The sequence below is a fragment of the Diabrotica undecimpunctata genome, chromosome 5 (genome assembly GCF_040954645.1).
Source record: "Diabrotica undecimpunctata isolate CICGRU chromosome 5, icDiaUnde3, whole genome shotgun sequence".
NCBI lineage: Eukaryota > Metazoa > Arthropoda > Insecta > Coleoptera > Chrysomelidae > Diabrotica > Diabrotica undecimpunctata.
Genome location: NC_092807.1, coordinates 107,949,055 through 107,968,234, shown reverse-complemented (window position 1 = coordinate 107,968,234; position 19,180 = coordinate 107,949,055). Strand labels below are relative to the sequence as shown.

General features: G+C 34.3%; 1 protein-coding gene across 2 annotated transcripts in view; it reads right to left on the bottom strand.

Annotated features, from left to right (window-relative positions):
* st (ATP-binding cassette transporter scarlet) overlaps positions 1–19,180 on the bottom strand; it is an 80,694-nt gene that overhangs the window by 49,739 nt on the left and 11,775 nt on the right. Inside the window, exons 2-7 of one of the 2 annotated variants that reach the window (XM_072532539.1) lie at positions 18,754–18,922; positions 18,655–18,703; positions 12,420–12,469; positions 11,347–11,483; positions 8,856–9,026; positions 5,101–5,339 (exon numbers count right to left, since the gene is read on the bottom strand). In XM_072532539.1, coding sequence (XP_072388640.1) covers positions 5,101–5,339; positions 8,856–9,026; positions 11,347–11,483; positions 12,420–12,469; positions 18,655–18,703; positions 18,754–18,922 — 815 coding nt within the window. The remainder of the gene's footprint in view (positions 1–5,100; positions 5,340–8,855; positions 9,027–11,346; positions 11,484–12,419; positions 12,470–18,654; positions 18,704–18,753; positions 18,923–19,180) is intronic. The other variant, XM_072532540.1, reaches the window with a different exon arrangement.

Genomic DNA, 19,180 nt, shown 5'->3' with positions numbered 1-19,180 from the left:
GACGCATTTTTAAATGTTAAAATAAGTGAACATCAATCTTATACTAAAAATAGAGAATTTTATAGATCTTAAATATGTAAACATGCATGGGAAAATGAACATAGAGTTCAATGGAAAGATTCAAGTATAGTCCTGAAAGAAATAGATAGTAAAAAGAGAAAAATAAAAGGAGCGACTCTAATTATGTTAAATGAAAGCAATTGCGTCGCAAATTTCTCGGCCAAATACAGTAGGATCTGGTATCCCATAATAAAAGAGTAAATCAATAAAAAGAAAATACCAATATTAGCAAGTTAATAATATGTCGAGGATATATCAATCATTTATGTTTTAAAATAACTGTACAAATAAAATCATAGTTTGGTGTTAATATTGAAGGTAAACTAAATATAGGACCAAATACTTACCATGTTGGAATACATAGTATTGAAGATTTTTTCCTGATTGTTTCTTAATGATTCCCTATACGATTACTAACAAGAAAATTTTACTGTCATCATTGCATTTGATTACACAAACAACGAAACCTTTGAACGTTACAATACAAACCTTACAGCAAATAACCAGAAGTTATGGAAGACGACTAAGGAGCTTAAGAAATCATACACAACTATCTTTCCCATCCGTAAACCAAATGGCGAATGGGCCTGTTCCAACAAAAAAGGACAAAAAGCGTCTTTGCTGAACATCTTGCAAACGTATTTCAAATAGAGCTAGCAGACTCTGATGAAGAAGTGGAAGAACTATTTAGCACAGCATATCAAATGTCGCTCCCAATTAAAAGATTTACTCCTATAGAAGTCAAGCAATAGATAAAGAAACTTAACTCACGAAAGGCCCCAGGTTATGATTTAATCTCGGCACAAGTACTAAAACAACTTCCTTGCAAGACCATTACTTTGCTAACAATTATATTTAACCGCATGCTAAGCTTATACTTTTCAAAAATACGGAAATTTGCTGAAATCATTATGATCCTCAAGCCAGGAAAAGAACCCAATGAAATAACATCTTATCGACCCATCAGCCTACTCCCAACCGTAAACGAAGTTTTTGAAAGATTGTTGCTACAAGGGATATACTCAGATCGTGAATTCCTAACATTACTACAAAAACATCACTTCACTACCCAACAAGTCCATCGAATGATAAATTAAATATCAAAAAGTCTTAAGGAAAAAAAATACTGCAACAATATAATATTTCTAGACATCTCACAAGCGTTTGACAAAGTAAAAATAGTATTATCCAGTGACTATTTCCTCCTACTTAAATCCTTCATATCTAATAGATATTCCTCTATAAAATACAAAGACCAACAATACAACCTATGTCCTATTAACTCCGGAGTTCAGCAGGACAGTGTTCTAGGGACGCTGCTTTTCTCACTCTACACAGCCGATATCTTCTTCTTCAGGTTCCTTCTCCTGTCGGAGGTTGGAAATCATCATCGCTATTTTAATTTTATTGGCCGCGCTTCTGAATAATTCTAATGATCCGCAACCGAACCACTCTCTCAAATTTCTTAGCCAGGATATTTTGCGTCGTCCTGGGTTTCTCTTCCCTTGTATCTTCCCTTGCATAATTAATCTAAGTAATACGTACTTCTCGCCCCTCATTATATGACCCAGATATTGAATCTTTCTAATTTTAACAGTTTTTATGACTTTACATTCTTTCTTCATTCTTTGTAACACCTCTATATTAGTTACTTTTTCAGTCCACGATATTCTGTGGATTCTCCTGTAGCACCACATCTCAAAGGAGTTTAATTTTTTTATTTCAGACTGTTTTATGGTCCACGCTTCCATGCCGTATAGTAAAGTAGAAAAAACGTCACAACGTAGCATTCTTGTGCAGATCTCTAGATTAAGGTTACGATTGCAAAGTAAGTTTTTCAATTTTATGAACGTGTTTCTTGCCATTTCTATTCTAGATCTGATTTCTTTTGTTTGATCTCCATCTTCGGTTAGCCACGTTCCTAAATATTTATATGTTGTTACTCTTTCGATCGTTGTATTATTGATGATCTGGTTATCTACATTTTGTGGTTTTTTTGAGAATATCATTGATTTCGTTTTCTTGAGATTCATTTGCAGTCCGTACCTTTCACATGCATTGTATACATGTTGTATTATGTACTGTACATCTTCCATGTCACTTGCAAATATGACCGTATCGTCCGCATATCTAATAATATTAATGCTATTTCCGTTGACCAAAATACCTTTCACAATATCCAATAAAGCTTCTTGAAATATCACTTCACTGCAGACGTTGAATAAGAGTGGAGAAAGTATGTACCCTTGTCGAACTCCTCTAACTATACTTACTTCCTCTGTCAGTTCTCCTTCGACTCTTATTCTTGCTTTCTGATTTTGATACAGATTCGATATAATTTGTAGATCTCTACTATCTATGTTTTTGGTTCTAAGAATACTTAAGAATACTTAAAAGCTTTTCATGTTGAACTCAACCGATATACCAGAGACTAATAATACTACAATCGCTTCCTTTGCTGACGACGTAGCACTACTAGCTGTAAATGAAGATCACATACAAGCCTTACAAAACCTGCAACCTCATCTGAACAGACTCAGTGATTGGTATACGAAATGAAGAACAAAAGTAAATAAATAAAATCAACTCAAATAACATTTACCAGCCGTCACAACATATGCCACCTGTACTACTACTACTAAGGATTTCCACAGTTTTCACTGTCTTCCTTCACTCAACCGTTTTCTCCAATTTTCCCTGTCATTCCAGTCTCCATCTCGCAGGGTTCTTTTCTCCATAGCCTCGTCGATTTCATCTCTGAATGACCTTCGGGGTCTTCCTCTCTTTCTTCTTCCAATCGGGCTCCATTCTGTGATTTTGTTTATCCAGCGTCCTCTGTCCGCTCTTCTGTCGTGGCCTCTATATAGTCGATTATGTCTGATTGCACTCCCATTCTCCGCTTAATCTCTGCGTTTTCAATTCTGTCTCTTTTTGTAAGTCTACAGCTTCTCCTCAGGAACTCCATTTCTACTGCTCTTATTCTACCTCTATTTCTCTTGTTTATTGTCCAGTTTTCGGACCCATATGTCAGGATACTTCTTGTCAGGGTGTTATATATTCTCTTTTTTGTCTTTATCGTAATGTTCTTATCCCACAACACTGAGTTTAGTTGTCTTATACAGTTTCTTGTTTGTCTCAGTCTGTTGTTTATATCTTCTTCTGTTGTTCCCTGGTTCGATATTATGGTTCCTAAATACTTGAATTTATCTGTTCCATTTATTTGTCTTCCCTCGTCTATCTCTAGGTTTCTCATATCCTTGTTTTCTGTTGTTAGGTATTCGGTTTTCTCTAAGTTTATTTCCATTCCGTTGTTTTTATATTCTTCTTCTAGTTTTCTGAGCATAAAGCTGAGATCTTCTTCATTTTGTGCGATGACTACTTGATCGTCGGCAAAACTTAAGGTGTATAGGTATTCGTCTCTTACTGGTATGCCCATTCCTTCGCACTTTCTCCTCCATGGTTTGAGTGTCTTTTCCAAGAATATTTTAAACAGAGTAGGGGACGTAGCACAGCCTTGTAGAAGTCCTTTTGTCGTCTTAATTGGATTGTAGGCTTTATTTCCACATTTAATAGCTACTTTGTTTTCTTTGTATAGTGCTTTAACTGCTTATATTAGTGTTTGTCGGATTCCGAGATCATTCATTGCTTCCCATAATTTGACTCTAGGTATTGAGTCATATGCTTTCTTTAGATCAACAAAGGCCAGATGGACCGGTCTACCTTTTGCCATTTTCTTCTCTATCAGTTGTTCTAATGTGTACGTATGATCTAGGCATGATTTTCCTACTGTGAACCCTGCTTGGTCTTCTCCAATTTTTCCTATTATTTCAGTTTCTAGTTTTTCTTTAATAATTTTCCCGTAAAGTCTACCTACCGACGATATTATACTAATTCCTCTATAGTTTTCACATTTTTTCCTGTTTCCTTTCTTATGTATGGATGTGATGTATGCTTGTGTCCATTCCGCAGGTATTTCTTCTCCATTTAGTCCTCTTTCGAACATTCTATGTAGCATGCGGAATAACTTTTCCGTTCCGTTTTTAATTAGTTCGTTTGGTATTCCTCCGGGTCCTTTGGCTTTTTTGTTCTTCAATGTCTTGATTGCTCTCTTAACTGATGCCACCTGTAAGAATAGAAAATGTAGGAATACCAACAGTTACAGACGCTAGATGCCTTGACCTCCATCTTGACCATGGTCTCACTTGGAAAAAACATATCCAGACCAAAAGAAGATAGCTCGACTTAAAATGTCGGCAAATGTATTGACTCCTTGGACGTAAATCAAAACTTAACATACAAAACAAAATTCTTCTATACAAAGCCATACTCAAACCTATCTGGTTCTACGGACTACACCTACGGGACTGTGCAAAACCAACGTCGCTGAATACCATCCAAAGATTCCAGTCTAAAGTGCTAAGATCGATAGTGGATGCACCATGGTACGCAAGTAATCAAACACTTCACTACAACCTAAAGATTCCTTTCATCAGAGAAGAAATTTATCGAGCCACGTAGTCACAAAATGAACGTACCATTCACCATGAAAATGAGCTAGTAAGGGAATTATTCAACAATGGTCCAGCCACAAGAAGACTAGATAGAACCTGGCCCCAAGACCTACTTCAAAACTAAAACAAAATAGAATAATGTGAAACATCATTGAATGTCTCTTCTTCACGTCCAAAACCTGTAACACATTTACTTAATACTCTGTAATGATGTAGATTGTAAATAAACATGATTATAAAAAAAATGTAATGGAATAAACTATCTTCCAATAAAGTGAATTTTAAAGTCATTTACTTTAAAATGTATAATGTAGGTATGTCTTAAGGTTCAGAGACAAATAAAATTAAATTACCATTTCACCAGAAGATTTTTTTACCAAGCAACAAAAACAAAATTTGTTTAATTTAATAATGTTTTGTATTTTGAGAACGATTTCCGAAGTGGAAATCGAAACATCAAATAAACTTAACTTTAAAGTAAAATTGTGACTTATTCCCCAGTTTTTGTTGTTATTTTTTTTACATTTACCTTTCAAAGAAGTCAAGAGCATTGTTGGTAGAACCCATATAAGCTATTCGTCCATCGGCAACTAAAATTAGTTGACTAAACATAGCAAATATATCCGAGGAAGGTTGATGTATGGTACACAAAATCATTTTTCCAGTAATGGCCATTTGGTTCATAATTATCACCAATTTCTGAGCAGAATACGAATCTAGACCAGTTGTGGGTTCGTCACAAAATAAAAGAGGTGGATCTGTAAGCAACTATATAAATTATTAGTAAGTTTATTTAATAATAAATATTTTTAAAGTATAACTTATGATGAACTTAAAGAAAATATTTTGAAAGACATGCAATTGCTGGTTATACCGAAAGTGAACTATAACTTATTGCAGTTTTAGATTTTGCGTAAAATTCTAAACAAAATTTGTATTAGGTACCATAAGTCAAAACATATTTTTTGTGTTTATTCTTTTTTTTTTTAAATCTTAATATTTAATTAAAAATCATTGAAAAAGTTAATTAATGTTTCATCCGTTTGCAATTACAATGTCTTTTGTATCTACGATATTGTAAATCCTTCCTATTCTTCTTCTTATTTCTTCATTTGGGATATGATCAAGTCTGAATATCTGACATGCTCTTCTTAGACAGTTAATTTACACCACTTCCAGTTTTTTCTTCTCTTTCATCATCATTTGTTAAGATTCAGATCTGTACGTAAAAATTGGTAGCCAAACTGTGTAGTCTAAAGGATTAAAATCGCATGACCGAGGAGGCCAATGAATCGGAGCTCCCATACCCTTATTCTCTATCTACCTATCTATACAGCCCTTGCTGTTCAATTTTCTTCTTTCTTCCACGTCTCTCTATTGTAGGCAGTTTGTATCCACTTCGGGACTGCCTGTTTCTTCAAGTCATCTGACCATCGCATTTGTGGCCTTCCTCTTTTTCTTTCTAACTATATGGTCTTCAGTGTATAATCATCTTATTCCATCTGTCGTCTTTCTGTCTTATGGTATGTCCAGCGAACGTCCACTTAAGTTTTGCTATCTGCGTTAATACATCGGTCACTTTTGTTTTGTTGCGGATCCAAGTATTTCTTTTCTTGTCTGATAGCCTGATGTTCAGCATTTGTCTTTCCATGGCTTGTTGTGTCTTTGCTACGTTTTCCATGTTTTCCTTTGTAAACGTCTAAGTTTGAGAACCGTAGGTGAGAACAGGAAGTATACATTGGTTGAAGACTCTTGCTTTTAAATATTGGGGGTATTTTCTATTTTTTACTCTATAGGAAAGTTTTCCGAAGGATACCCAAGCCAACCGTATCCTTCTCTTTATTTCTCCGGTCTGATTTTCTTTATTTAATTTAATTAGTTGTCCCAAAAATATACATATTCTTTTACTTGTTCTATAGTTGTTTGTGCAATTGTAATTATTAATTCTTCTGGTTGGTTGGTCATAATTTTCGTTTTATTATAATTCATTTGTAGACCTATTTTTGTTGATTCGCTATTTAATTCATCCATCATATTTTGCAATTCCTTTGCAATTTCATACCTTTATTACCTATACCAGTCTATTGATTCAGAAAATGGTAATTTAACCAATTACGACACCTTCTATAAAAGAGCGGTGGAGCTACATCGTGCAAAAAAGATATTAGCTCGTTTAGCGCTAAATCTTCTATTTCGAATAAGTGATTGTTTATAAAATCAAAGTACATATCACTATTTAAATATCTAGGTAGAATATGATAATCTATTAAGTTGCTATCCAAACATTAACTTTAAATGAATGTTGTTCATTTCAAATTGAATTCCAAATATGTCAACTTATCGTCGACTGCAATGTACATGTTATTGTCGAATAATATCATAACAGAGCTTGTATATTATCTAAAGAATGGCTTCTATCAACACTCGTGATTGTACCGAAAAAGGAAAATCACCGTATCATCAGTCTAATGTGCCACATACTAAAAGTATTTCTAAAGATTATTAATCGTAGAATATATAAAAAGTTAGAACAAGACATTGGACAAACCCAGTTCGGATTTAGAGAAATGCTCAAGGAACCAGACAAGCATTATTATGCAGTAAATGTGCTAATATAGAGATGTTTAGATGAAAACCAGGACATCTATGTCTGCTTCCTAAATTATATCAATAACATCGACACACGGATATTAGAATAATAAATAATCTGTATTATAAACAAGAAGCCCTCATTAGAATAAATAATTTAAAAACTAATAAAATCAAAATCAAAAGAGATGTTAGACATGGCTGTGTCTTATCGCCATAACGGTTTAATGCATACTTAGAGAAAATATTCAAAAAAGCATTAGAGGATGAAGTAGCAGGCATAAAAATATATGGCCTGCCCATACGTGAAATTAGATATGCTGATGATACAATACTAATAGCAGAAAATATTACAGATCTACAAAGAATTTTAGACAAGGTTGTTGCAGCGAGTGAAGAATTTGGTCTGTCACTTAACATAAAGAAAACAAAATTCATGGTTATATCAAAGAAAACTATTAAAGACATCAATTTACACGTAAATATTAAGACGATAGAACGAGTTCAGAATTAAAACTATTTAGGGGCAAACATTAATAAAACAAACGATTATACTAAAGAAATTAGAGTTAGAATAGAAAAGGCCAGAAGTGCATTGAGTAATATGAAACAAATATTATGTTATAGAGACCTCAGCCTAAATCTTAGAAAACGAGTACTAAAGTGTTATGTATTTTCTGTTCTTTTGTATGGTGTGGAGACATGGACTTTAAATAAACAATGTCTCAATAAATTTAAACCTTTGAAATGGGGACATATCGAAGAATGCTGAGAATTTCCTGGATAGACAGAATAACCAATGAAGAAGTACTAAGAAGAATAGAGAACAGCAGGGAGATACTGGATTCCATCAAAATAAGAAAACTACAATATCTGGGACATATAACACGTGGTAACAGATATGAATTTCTAAAACTAATAATGCAGAAAAAGATTCAAGGAAAGCGCAGCATAGGTAGAAGAAGAATGTCCTGACTGAGAAACCTCAGAGAATGGTTTGGATGCAGCTCAATTGAACTCTTTCGGGCTGTAATGTAAAAAGTTAGAATAGCAGTGATGATTGCCAACCTTCATCGCGGAGATGGCACGTAAAGAAGAAGAAGAATGTTATTAATGTGATACCCTTTTGACTCGTGGATTCTCATTACACCAACAGTGTGCATTGGGAGTTATGCAAACATACCTTGTTGCGGAAAGATGACCTCGTCCGTAAAAATAATGCATTTAAAACATTTGGATACTTTCTTACAATATTTCACAAAAATCCAATCTAACCGGTAGATCGTCTGGCAAGAGCTCTTGGTCTTGTCTGTAATGATAAGGATGTAGCTACTGCTCTTGTATCCGCCAAGTACTTAAAGAAGACGTATTTGTTTGTGTTGTCATATTCGTTACGCTAACTGTTGAAAACAGGAGTACTTTTTTGTTGCAAAACTGTATAATGTTTATGTTCACTTGGAATTTTGATTCATAATTTTACCCTTAAAAAAGTTATGTTGAATAATACTTGGTACGAACCTTGTAACTAGCGCCCTCTATGAGAGTTAGATATAAAAACGAATTCATGTGATGAATCAGCTTCCAAAACATATTCGTATAAATTTATCTTACTTAGTTTATCTTACCCAATGAGTTTTCAGTTTTTTACCTATCCTAGAGACGGTGTTACCTTTTTTGAAACTAATTTGTATTTACCTCTGTGGCAAATGCCAATCGCTTTTTCTCTCCACCAGATAATGATTTGGCCTGGTCTATACCTCCAATTTTAAGATCAATGCACTTCATTAGTCCAAGTTGTCTGAGGATGTCATATATTAACTGTTTTTTATCATTTCCCGATAGTCTTCTATCAAGCTTTAAATTGGCCTAAAAATGTGTTTAAAATAAATAAGCCAGATATGCTAAAATATTTAAAAAAAAGCTTGGTGTTTTGAAAAGACCAACAATACCTAGTTTCACAAGTTTCATTAATTCCAAAGTTTATTACTGGACCTTTAACTTTAATGGGTAATAAAATATTTTTATTAAAGAGCCATTAACAAGAATTAAGTAGACTGAAAATTGAATATAAATTATATGCTTTTAAGTTCTTTGCACGTCATCAATTTTGTTACATTATCATACAATATCATTTTAAAAAATAGTAAAACAATTCACACTTAGTTTATGGAGTGAAAACGACAGTTTTGTATTATGTTGTATAAGTTCATTGCGCCGAGCTTTCGACATCCTTTTCGATGTCTTCTTCAGGGCTTCCGAAATCTCAGTCTCCCGAGCCCTCAGATACTACTACACTGATCATCAATCAATGCATTACTAGTGCTGGGAATAGAGGACGAGTCACTTATACTGTCGATGATGACGTGGTTTGGATGGGAGTTCTCGTAGGGGTTATCATGGGGATTGGCGCGAAGATTGGCGCGGGTGTTGGCACGAACTTTTCTGACAGTAGGAATTTGGTTGACGGGTGGAGCGGGCGGTATTTTCTTCATGAGAGGTCTCCAAGTCGAAGGTGACTGCATGCCATCATCTCTCCGTTTGGCTCGCGGAGATAAGAGTATGGCCGAGGCAATTTACCCTGCCTGTCGTAAGAGGCGACTAATGGGAAGGAATTGAGAGGTGGATAGCCGTCATTTGAGGTGGCGGGTTTGTAGAAACGCATGCAGGGCGCTTCGGCCTTACGGTCACCGGTCTACACTCCTAGTATCCGAGACGAGACTCTCCTGGGACCACTCTACTCTTATTTTCACAAGAGCCAGGTGAGGTTGAACGAGCTGCGTCCCTGACGCACTCCTTCCCCATTAGGGGTTCTGGGTCACGGCACGTACCCACCTTGGGAGGTACAAGAGTGGTAGAGGAGAGATCCTCAGCGGCTACCTGTCTACGTGCGAGGTGGAATTCCTCTACCTGCGTTCACCTTTCCGCCCCGGGGGTGTTAACGGACGGGTGTTCGTAATCGCACCACAGGTACTACGAGGACGGGGGAAGCCCCGGGATGCTTCGTGCAACGCGCACCCTCATAACGGTGTCGGACTCGTTGGGGCTAGTGGTTCCGCTTACGGTCGTGTGCTGAAAGGCCAGGTAGACCAGGGTCCTGTCAATGTTTTCATTGGAGGGAACACGAAATATTCAATGTATGCCGTCATCTCTTTTATTGAGATAATTTGGCATTTTTTCAATTTCTATGGCTTCTCGGATAATTATTGGTTTATAGAAGCGGATAGGGGCTATGGTTCTGCAGATTTCAAAATCAATTTTGTGACCTGCATGAAGATGGTGTTGACCTAGAGCTAAAATTTCGAACAGAAATGAAATGTTCATAAATCCTATTTTGGATTCTACGAATTGTTTCTCCTATATACTATCGAGTGCAGTCTGCACAAGGAATTTCATAAACTCCATGTTGTTCTTTTGAAACGTTGTCTTTGATTGACCGAAAAAGAGATGAAAGTTTTGTTAGGGGGTAAATATTGTCTTTATTGCCCTTGATTTTAGAATTTTGTCGATTTTGTCAGTGACACCTTTGATGTAAGGAAGAAAAGCTTTCGTATGATGTGGATCTGAATCTTTGGGTTGAGATTGAGTGGGAGATTGATGTCTGTGGATGCTCCTATTGATGTGATTTTTGCGATAACCATTTTTGATGAGGGCTTGTTTTAAACTAGAGAGCTCAGCAGGTATACTTGCATCATTGCAAAGGCGTATTGACCTGGAGACAGGCGTATTAATGATTGAATTAATTTGTGAAGGGGAATGATGAGAGTTGGCATGCAAGTAACGATTGGTATGGGTGGATTTTCGGAAAAAAGACCAAATTGTCTCAATAAAAGAGATAGTATATAGGCCAAACAAGGTTAAACAGGTTAATAAACATATGTTAAAAAATAGTCAAATTTAACTATTTTTATCAGACCTGTAATAATTACGTACCTATTAAAGAAACAAGTATTTATAATGCATTATTCTGTATTAAAATGTACGTATCTGCTTATTTGTAAAATTTAGTTAACTACATCTACACAGTGCTGAATATGGAATGACTCGTATATCGGCAGTCTACTACCAACACGTGCCTGAGAGTTTTGGCTACACTGATCTGCATAAGCCAAACGTTCCGTTCCTAACGTAAAATGAAGTATAGTAATATACCTAATAGCAAAAAAAAATGATTATTTTAATTTCTTACCATTATATTCATGTGTTCTCTTACTGTAAGATAAGATAGCAGCATATCCTCTTGGTGCATAAATCCGCTTAAATATTTCATATAGTCCCCAATTTGACGACCGTTTATGAGAATGTTGCCCTCAGTTAATATTTTACCTGATAACAAATAAATAATTAAGCTGTTTTTAAACAATTTTATTAAGTATTTAGACAATATGAAATACTTCAATATTTGTCTTCCAAATCTGGAAATTTAAAGGAACGGAGAAAGGGTAATTTTATGTCTTGAAAGGAAGATCTTTTATTTGCTGATTGTGTAGGTAGATTGTATATTTTATATAAGTTTGTTGTACTCAAATAGGTATAACTGAAGATGCTAAATTATTAAATACATATCATCAACATATAGTACGTCAAAACTCGAAAGTAAATATGATAAAGGGTGTAATCTACTAAACTATGCAAAAAAGTTGAGCTTATGGATTACAGATGTTTCCTATTTGCATCCACAAATAATTCTTTTCGACTGAATCCAGTATAAATGTATTAGAATTTTTATAGAACAAGCGAATGTGATTTAATACCTGTGAATGCTATATTAGCCCAATGTAATTACCCAATGATGCCGATGACTCAGCAACGCATAGTCCACGATCTGTAAAAGTAAACTCAACTTCATTGCTTCCTATCTCTGTTGAATTTGAACTCTGAAGTTGCCCTGAGCTTTCATGTTCAGTAAAATTGACAATCTTTCCCCTTGTGTCACCGAAGCGTTGAGATAGCTGTTTTTATGTGCGGATAGCAATTTATAAAATTATAAATCAGCTATTTGTACAGTTTTTGATTTTCTGAGGATAAATGCAGGACAAGGAAACTTCAGCAATCGATAAATAAAATTTGTTTACTCATGTAAACATCGAAATCAGAAGCAAGTCAGAAAATATCAACCCCACAATAGAACATAAGAGATATTTGAAACTCTGATATCATTAGTGCAGTATTCTTTTTTATATATTCAAAGAAGTACCTATCATTGATTACATAAACATGTAGATACTGAAAGTGCGTCGAAGCATTATCAAAAAGGCTTACCTTCAGTTCTATATCCTAAAGCAGTCATCAAAGTGCTTTTCCCAGCACCACTAAAATAAAAAATATAAAAATAATTTATTAAAACTTTAAAAAAAGATCACTACGTTCATAAAGTACTTAACCAAACTAATATTTTTCCATACATTTAAAATTAGGGGAATAGTGACCGCAAATATTTTTAATTCAATTAATAGTAATTAATTTTTTAACAAAAATTATATTTTATATTATATATACATGTTGTTATACAATTTAAAGCGAATGTTTCTCTTAATACGATTATATAAGGTTGCCTGAGAAAAAATGGTCGCAAATTAGGGCTGCCAGCTGTCAAAAACGCGAGGTATCAAAGATACAGTAAAACAAAGTAAGCGCGCAACGACGCTGGTTTGAAAAGCGATAATATGTACAGTTGGTACAGTATAAACGTTATGCACGTCATCCGCATCATAATAAGTGACTTCATACGATAACAACACAAAATATTTAAGTCGTAGGTCTGTTCCTTCTTAGAATCTTTTAGCCAAGTACACGGGTATTACAGTCACTAAACATATTTTATTATATACGCACAGAAATAATATTTCAAGATTTCTAATGACGTAAACTTAAAGAAATACAAGCTAACTTGTTTTATTTAATTTGTATAAGGGAATTTTAAAGCGTTTTTATGAAGCTTATTTGTCCGGATTACATTTTAAATGCGATCGAATGAAGGTGACATTTTGGCATAAATTGGTAACACTTATTTAACAATTGTGGTGTTGACGCTTCAGATTTGTTTTTATTATTTACTATTAATTAAACTCTGTTCTTTTTAGAACAAAATTAGTGTGATTTAATTCTAAAATGTCAAATAAGAAGTTAAATATTCGTTATAAAGAGATTGTAGCCTCTTTGATTCATTATTTTAGACAGGAACGTGATAATAACGGATCCATTCTACCGTTGGCTGCTGCTAGGGAAGTATATTTTTTTATTTTAAATAATAAGAATATACCTAATCTATAAGATTAATCAGCCTTTTTTCTTTAACCTAATTTTCCTAAGATTTTTTGTAAGCTAGATATCACCTGGTTCATCCTAGCTTTTTTTGATATGAAATGCCCACTTTTTTGTTGTGGACACACAGCACCGCACTGACTCTACTTTTCACTAACTACTCACGTCCTTGTTGTGGCTCCAATCCACAACACAAGCCTTGCACAACTTCACACATTACACAAGCTCCAACAGTTTAGTCCTCTTGAGTCTCCTTCTTATCTGGAGTTGGTTGACAAGAAGCTGAAATACTTCATGGTTTGGATGCTCATGGAGCCTCTCTTCATGTCTCCTCTCGACTTTCTTAATTTCATTTGGAGTAAATTCGACTTTAAGGTCTCTACGTAAATCGTTATTCTGAATATACGAAGGAGCACCTACAATAATCCTTAGTATTCGGTTCTGGGGCTTTTCTAAATTTCCATAATTGTTTTTTTTTTTGGACAGCTCCATGTAGGCCACACCGGTTTCAATATCTGTTTGTAAATCAGTACTTTATTCTGGATGGAAAGTTGAGAGGACCTACCTATCAGCCAATACGTATTATTGTACTTTATCTTCAACTGTTCAGTTTTTCTTTTTAATGCTCCTTCCATTTGAGTTTGACGTCAAGATTTAAACCCCGGTATTTCGCTGATTTTTATTAGGAATAATGCTGTTGTTTAAGATAATTGCGAAATAATTGATTTTCTTGTTAGTAAAGTTAATATGAACTGATTTCTGGTCAATAAACTTTTTACCCAATTTTTTGGACCAGCGCTCTATGTCATCAATTGCATTTTGTAGGTTAACCGTAAATTCTTCTATAGTTCTTTCTATTGTCAGGACTGCTGTATCATCAGCTAATATTGAACTGGTTGAATTTTTTTTCTCTCCGGAATATCAGATGTATACAAAAGGTATACTTTTTATTGGCGTATTTTTTATAGGGGCGTTTATTGGCTTTAATGGATTTATATGGACTATCTTTGAACATAAGGAAAACTAAATTTATGGTAATATCGAAATCAACACAAAATGTCCAAAATTTATATTTACACAATGAAATTATCGATCGAGTTAGCAAATACAAATATTTAGGCACTTTTATAAATGAAGACAACGATAGCTCAGCAGAAATCAAAATAAGAATAGAAAAAGCCAGATCCATATTCACTAAAATGAAGAGAGTGTTCTGCGGAAGAGATTTGAGCCTTGAAATGAAACTTCGCCTGATGAGATGTTACGTACTTTCTGTGCTGTTCTACGGAATGGAGTCATGGACGTTGAAAAAGATTGATACCAAAAAATTAGAGGCATTTGAACTGTGGATGTATCGCAGAATTCTGAGAATATCATGGACCGAGAGAGTCACAAATGTCGAGGTCTTGAGAAGAATGAATAAAGAAAAGGAAGTCATATTTACGATCAAAAAACGAAAACTGCAATACTTGGGACACATTACAAGAGGCGAAAGATATGAACTGCTTTGAATAATTATGCAAGGGAAAATAGCAGGAAAAAGGTCCATAGGAAGAAGACGAAACTCCTGGCTAAAGAATCTACGGGAATGGTATAGCTGTAGCAGCAACGAATTGTTTCGGTCAGCAGTTTCGAAAATACGTATAGCCCTGATGATCGCCAACCTTCGGAACGAAGATGGCACTTGAAGAAGAAGATTGGCTTTAACTCGTAAGTACTCGAGTACTCGTTTTCCATTTTTACTCTAAATGTTCGCTGGTGAAGTTATGACTGTAATATTTCAACGAGCTGTATAGGAAACATTTTCTTTAGCTTCATTAACAGGCCATCGTGCTTTTGCGATATCCAGGAATACTGCTGAAGTATGTAATGTATTTTTTATATGTTTATGAGTTTATCTAGATGCTTACAATATACATTCTTGCTTTAGCGTGTAGCTGCAGCTTTAAATGCAGCCGAATCTCTCAGGCCTTAAAAACTAATACACTTCTAGCATTACCACTAAAAAAACGTACTAGGCCTGAAGAAAGAAACTAATACTGAAATAATAAATACTAAATTCCTAATATAATTTACAGTATATTATATCAACGAAGTAAGGATACTTTTTGTTATACACCATAAAGTATATTAAGTTGATGGAACAGTCTCATATTGCTGTGAAGAGGGCAGCATTTTTTATCAAAAATATAAAATGAAGAACTATAAAGTTTGTTTTTATAGATCAAACTTGGATTTTTTAGAATAGTCTAAATAGTCGCTTATGGCAAGATGAGAATAAAAGAAGTGTAGAATCTATTAAAAATTATGGAAGACGGTAATAGATTTAATCATATTGAAGACATAAAGGTGTTGAAATATTTTTTTTAGATACATTATTCTTCATGCTGGTAATCAAAATGGCTTCATTGAGGGTGCAGAGGCGGTATTTTCCTCTAAATCGGCTTTATTGGACTACCAAGGGGAAATAAATGAAGCAAATGTTTTATCGTGCTTTGAAAATCAACTTGTAAAAAGTTTGTCTGAATCATCCCTAATTATAATTGATAACGCTTCATACCATAGCATGTTGTTAGAGAAAGCACCAAACATGTATTCAACCAAGACTGAACTAAAAGATTGGTTACCTAACAATAAACTGCCTTTTAATGAGACAATGTTGAAAAACGAGCTTTTGCAGATTGTTGAGCAGTCGGTACAGCTATCAATATTTATTTTTAGAAACAAGCCAGCTCAAAATACTTTGTTGTTGATGATGGATGAAAAAAGTGTAAGAAAGATGAAAATTTGGAAACAAAAGCATTTAGTACCGTGTAACTTTTAAGCACCGCACTTTTTTTTACATTGTTCACAAATTTAATAAAACCATCATATGCGCAATTGTAATGTATCGATAAGAAAACCGAAACTTAACTACTCAAGCGGCTCAATTTTTTTATAACGTAAGAATATTACTTAATTCTTGTTTTCTATTTTTTTATTTATTTGATTTAAATTTAATTTAGAAAGTTTTTTGTAATTTGGAAACTATGTCAACTCAGATCTCTGACGTGGATAATCACGTGCACTGGTATTCATCTGTATATTATTACACTACTTATCGACGCATGCTTTAAAAACTCACATAACTGATACTTCAAACCAGTGGCGATGCGCGCTAGCTCTCTTTTGTATCTTTGACACCTCGCGTTGTTAACAGCTGGCAATCCTAATTTGCGACAATTTTTTCTCACACAACCTTATATCATCCTATTAAAAAAATAGCTTTAATTTGATATAAAAACATGCGTTTATGTCATGAGCTGTGTATTTTATTTAAAAATCAAATGATCGAAATTTTTGTTCAAAAATTAATTATTATATATTAATTAATAATCTGACAACCTGTTATTAATATATTCTGCTATTTTCCTATTCATATTAAATGTATGTAAAAATGTGAGTTTGATTAACTACGTTATTAATGTAGTGATCTTGTAGTAAGAACTTAGACGATAATATTATGTGTGTTTTACTTAATCAAAGTGTAAGAAACATAAGTGTAGGGGAGAGTTGGTTAAAACAAAATAGTGTGGTAAAACGGAATACCGACGATAATTTAAAAATAAGCGGCGCCATCTAATGACCGGGGATGTTAATCACTACAGATACCGTCCATTTGAACGTAGCAGAAGGTTATGCTAATTAGTTTCATCCGTACTTAGTTAAGAATTATTAAGTTTAAATCAACGAAATAAATACCGGTGAGTATTTTTTATGTTTCTCTATTTATGCCGCCTACCTTCATTTTTCCCAGGTCCAGAGCAAAACCTAAGCTGCTAGATGATGCTCCACCTGGCAGTAAAGCTTCTATCATTCGTCAGGATGGATGCAAAAAGAAATGTTTTCTAATTGGTTTAGTCATTTTATTGAGTTTTCAAAACCTTCCAAAGAACATCCGGTTCTTTTACTCTTCGATGGATATACGACCCACACAAAAAATATTGACGTCATAGAGAAAGCTAGAGATATTGGTGTTGTAATGTTGTGCTTCCCTCCACATACCACGCATCGATTGCAGCCTCTAGACGTCAGTTTTAGGTTATCACTCATCACTTATTATACTTCAGAAGTTTAAAAATGGATGCATCAACATCCAGGTCGACCAATCACAGTCTCCTAAATAGGAAAACTTTTCGGAAGCGCATATACGACAGCTGCTAGCGTCCAAACCACTGTGAATAGGTTTAGAAAGACTGGCATTCAACTTTTCAATCCGAAAATTTTTGAAGACTGGATATTTGAACCAGCTGAAACCACAGAAACACCGATGAACAGCATTACAGCACCATTATTACAAAACCAAGTTGATAGTGACGCAGAAAAAGATAATTCACCAAATAAGGAAAATTGTCAAATTATTCCTCCTCCTCTTTCTTGCAGCAAGTTCTATGCTAATGCGATACTCTCTTGTTGGTACTCTGTCAATAAATTTTAAGTCACTCCCAAAGAACTAGTTGCCTTTCCTCACGCAGAAAGAAAAATTAACCCTAATGATAAAAGGAGAGGAAAAACAGCTGTGTTAACCTCAACAGCTTTTAAAGAAGAGAGGTCTATAGGTAAAAAGCCCATCAAGAAACCAAAATTAAATTTTTAAGAAAAACAAAATTGGAAAGGCAAAGGAAAGGATAAAAAATATGTTCCAAAACCAATAAAAGAAAAAAGAGAAAGAAACAAAAGGGATAGCAGTTCAGATGATGAAAACGAAGACCAAGTTTGCATTTATTACTCGGAACTGTATTCCAAATCAAAATCAGATGATGGTTGGGTAATGTGTGAGCAATGTCAACTTTGGGATCACGAAGCTTGCGCCGAAGTAGAGAATGATGGTGAGCCATACTCATGCGGTTTTTGTCGGTTTTAAACTATAAATTTATTTAATATTAATGTTATATGAATATTGTGTTATTTTTAAAGTCAATATATTTAACTACAATATCGTCTTTATTCACATTTAAAACCATCCCGTTTTACCCGACCAGGTAGACAAAACGGGATACTTTGCCATTTTTAAAAAAATTGGCTTTTTCAATGTTATCGTCAAACTATTTAGGCGTAACTATACTTAAACATAGAAGTGATCAATGAAGAAGTTACAGTTAAAAACAAGTAGATATCAATAGCGTAGTCAAATAGTTATGAGTCAAATAACGTTAGCTATCCCGTTTTATCCAACTCTCCCCTAGATAAATACCTTGATCCCATTATAGCTACCAAACTGCCTGATTTAACAGCTCCGGTAACTAAAAAAAACAATGTTAATTATCTTATAAATAGACGTTTATATCCCAACCTCCGTTAATTATCTGTTTGTGGTGCATCTGCCCATTTTTTGTTGTCGAAGAGTACACTGAAAGATTTTCCCAAACTAAAGTCACTCCCTCTTCAATAGGTGACCATCGTGAGTAGGTGCGTTGTCTTTTCTTCGCCAAACTAGCTGAAGCAAATATATCGAATTCATTCTAAAAATAAAACGTGGTCTTAGTTACACCTCTAAATTAATTATACCTTGCAATTTCGTCAAGGACTAAACTCGAAATTAAATAAAATTATGATGTTATCGATTCAAAAGCAATGCGAAGGGGTCTACGACGTGTTACAAGTACCATTCAATCATGGCGTTAAATTTATTATAGTCAGGAAAATCATTGTAACCATTCATTGGTAAGAAAAAATTTCTAACTCATTTTGTAGTCGCTTTTTTTATTAATTGACGTTGG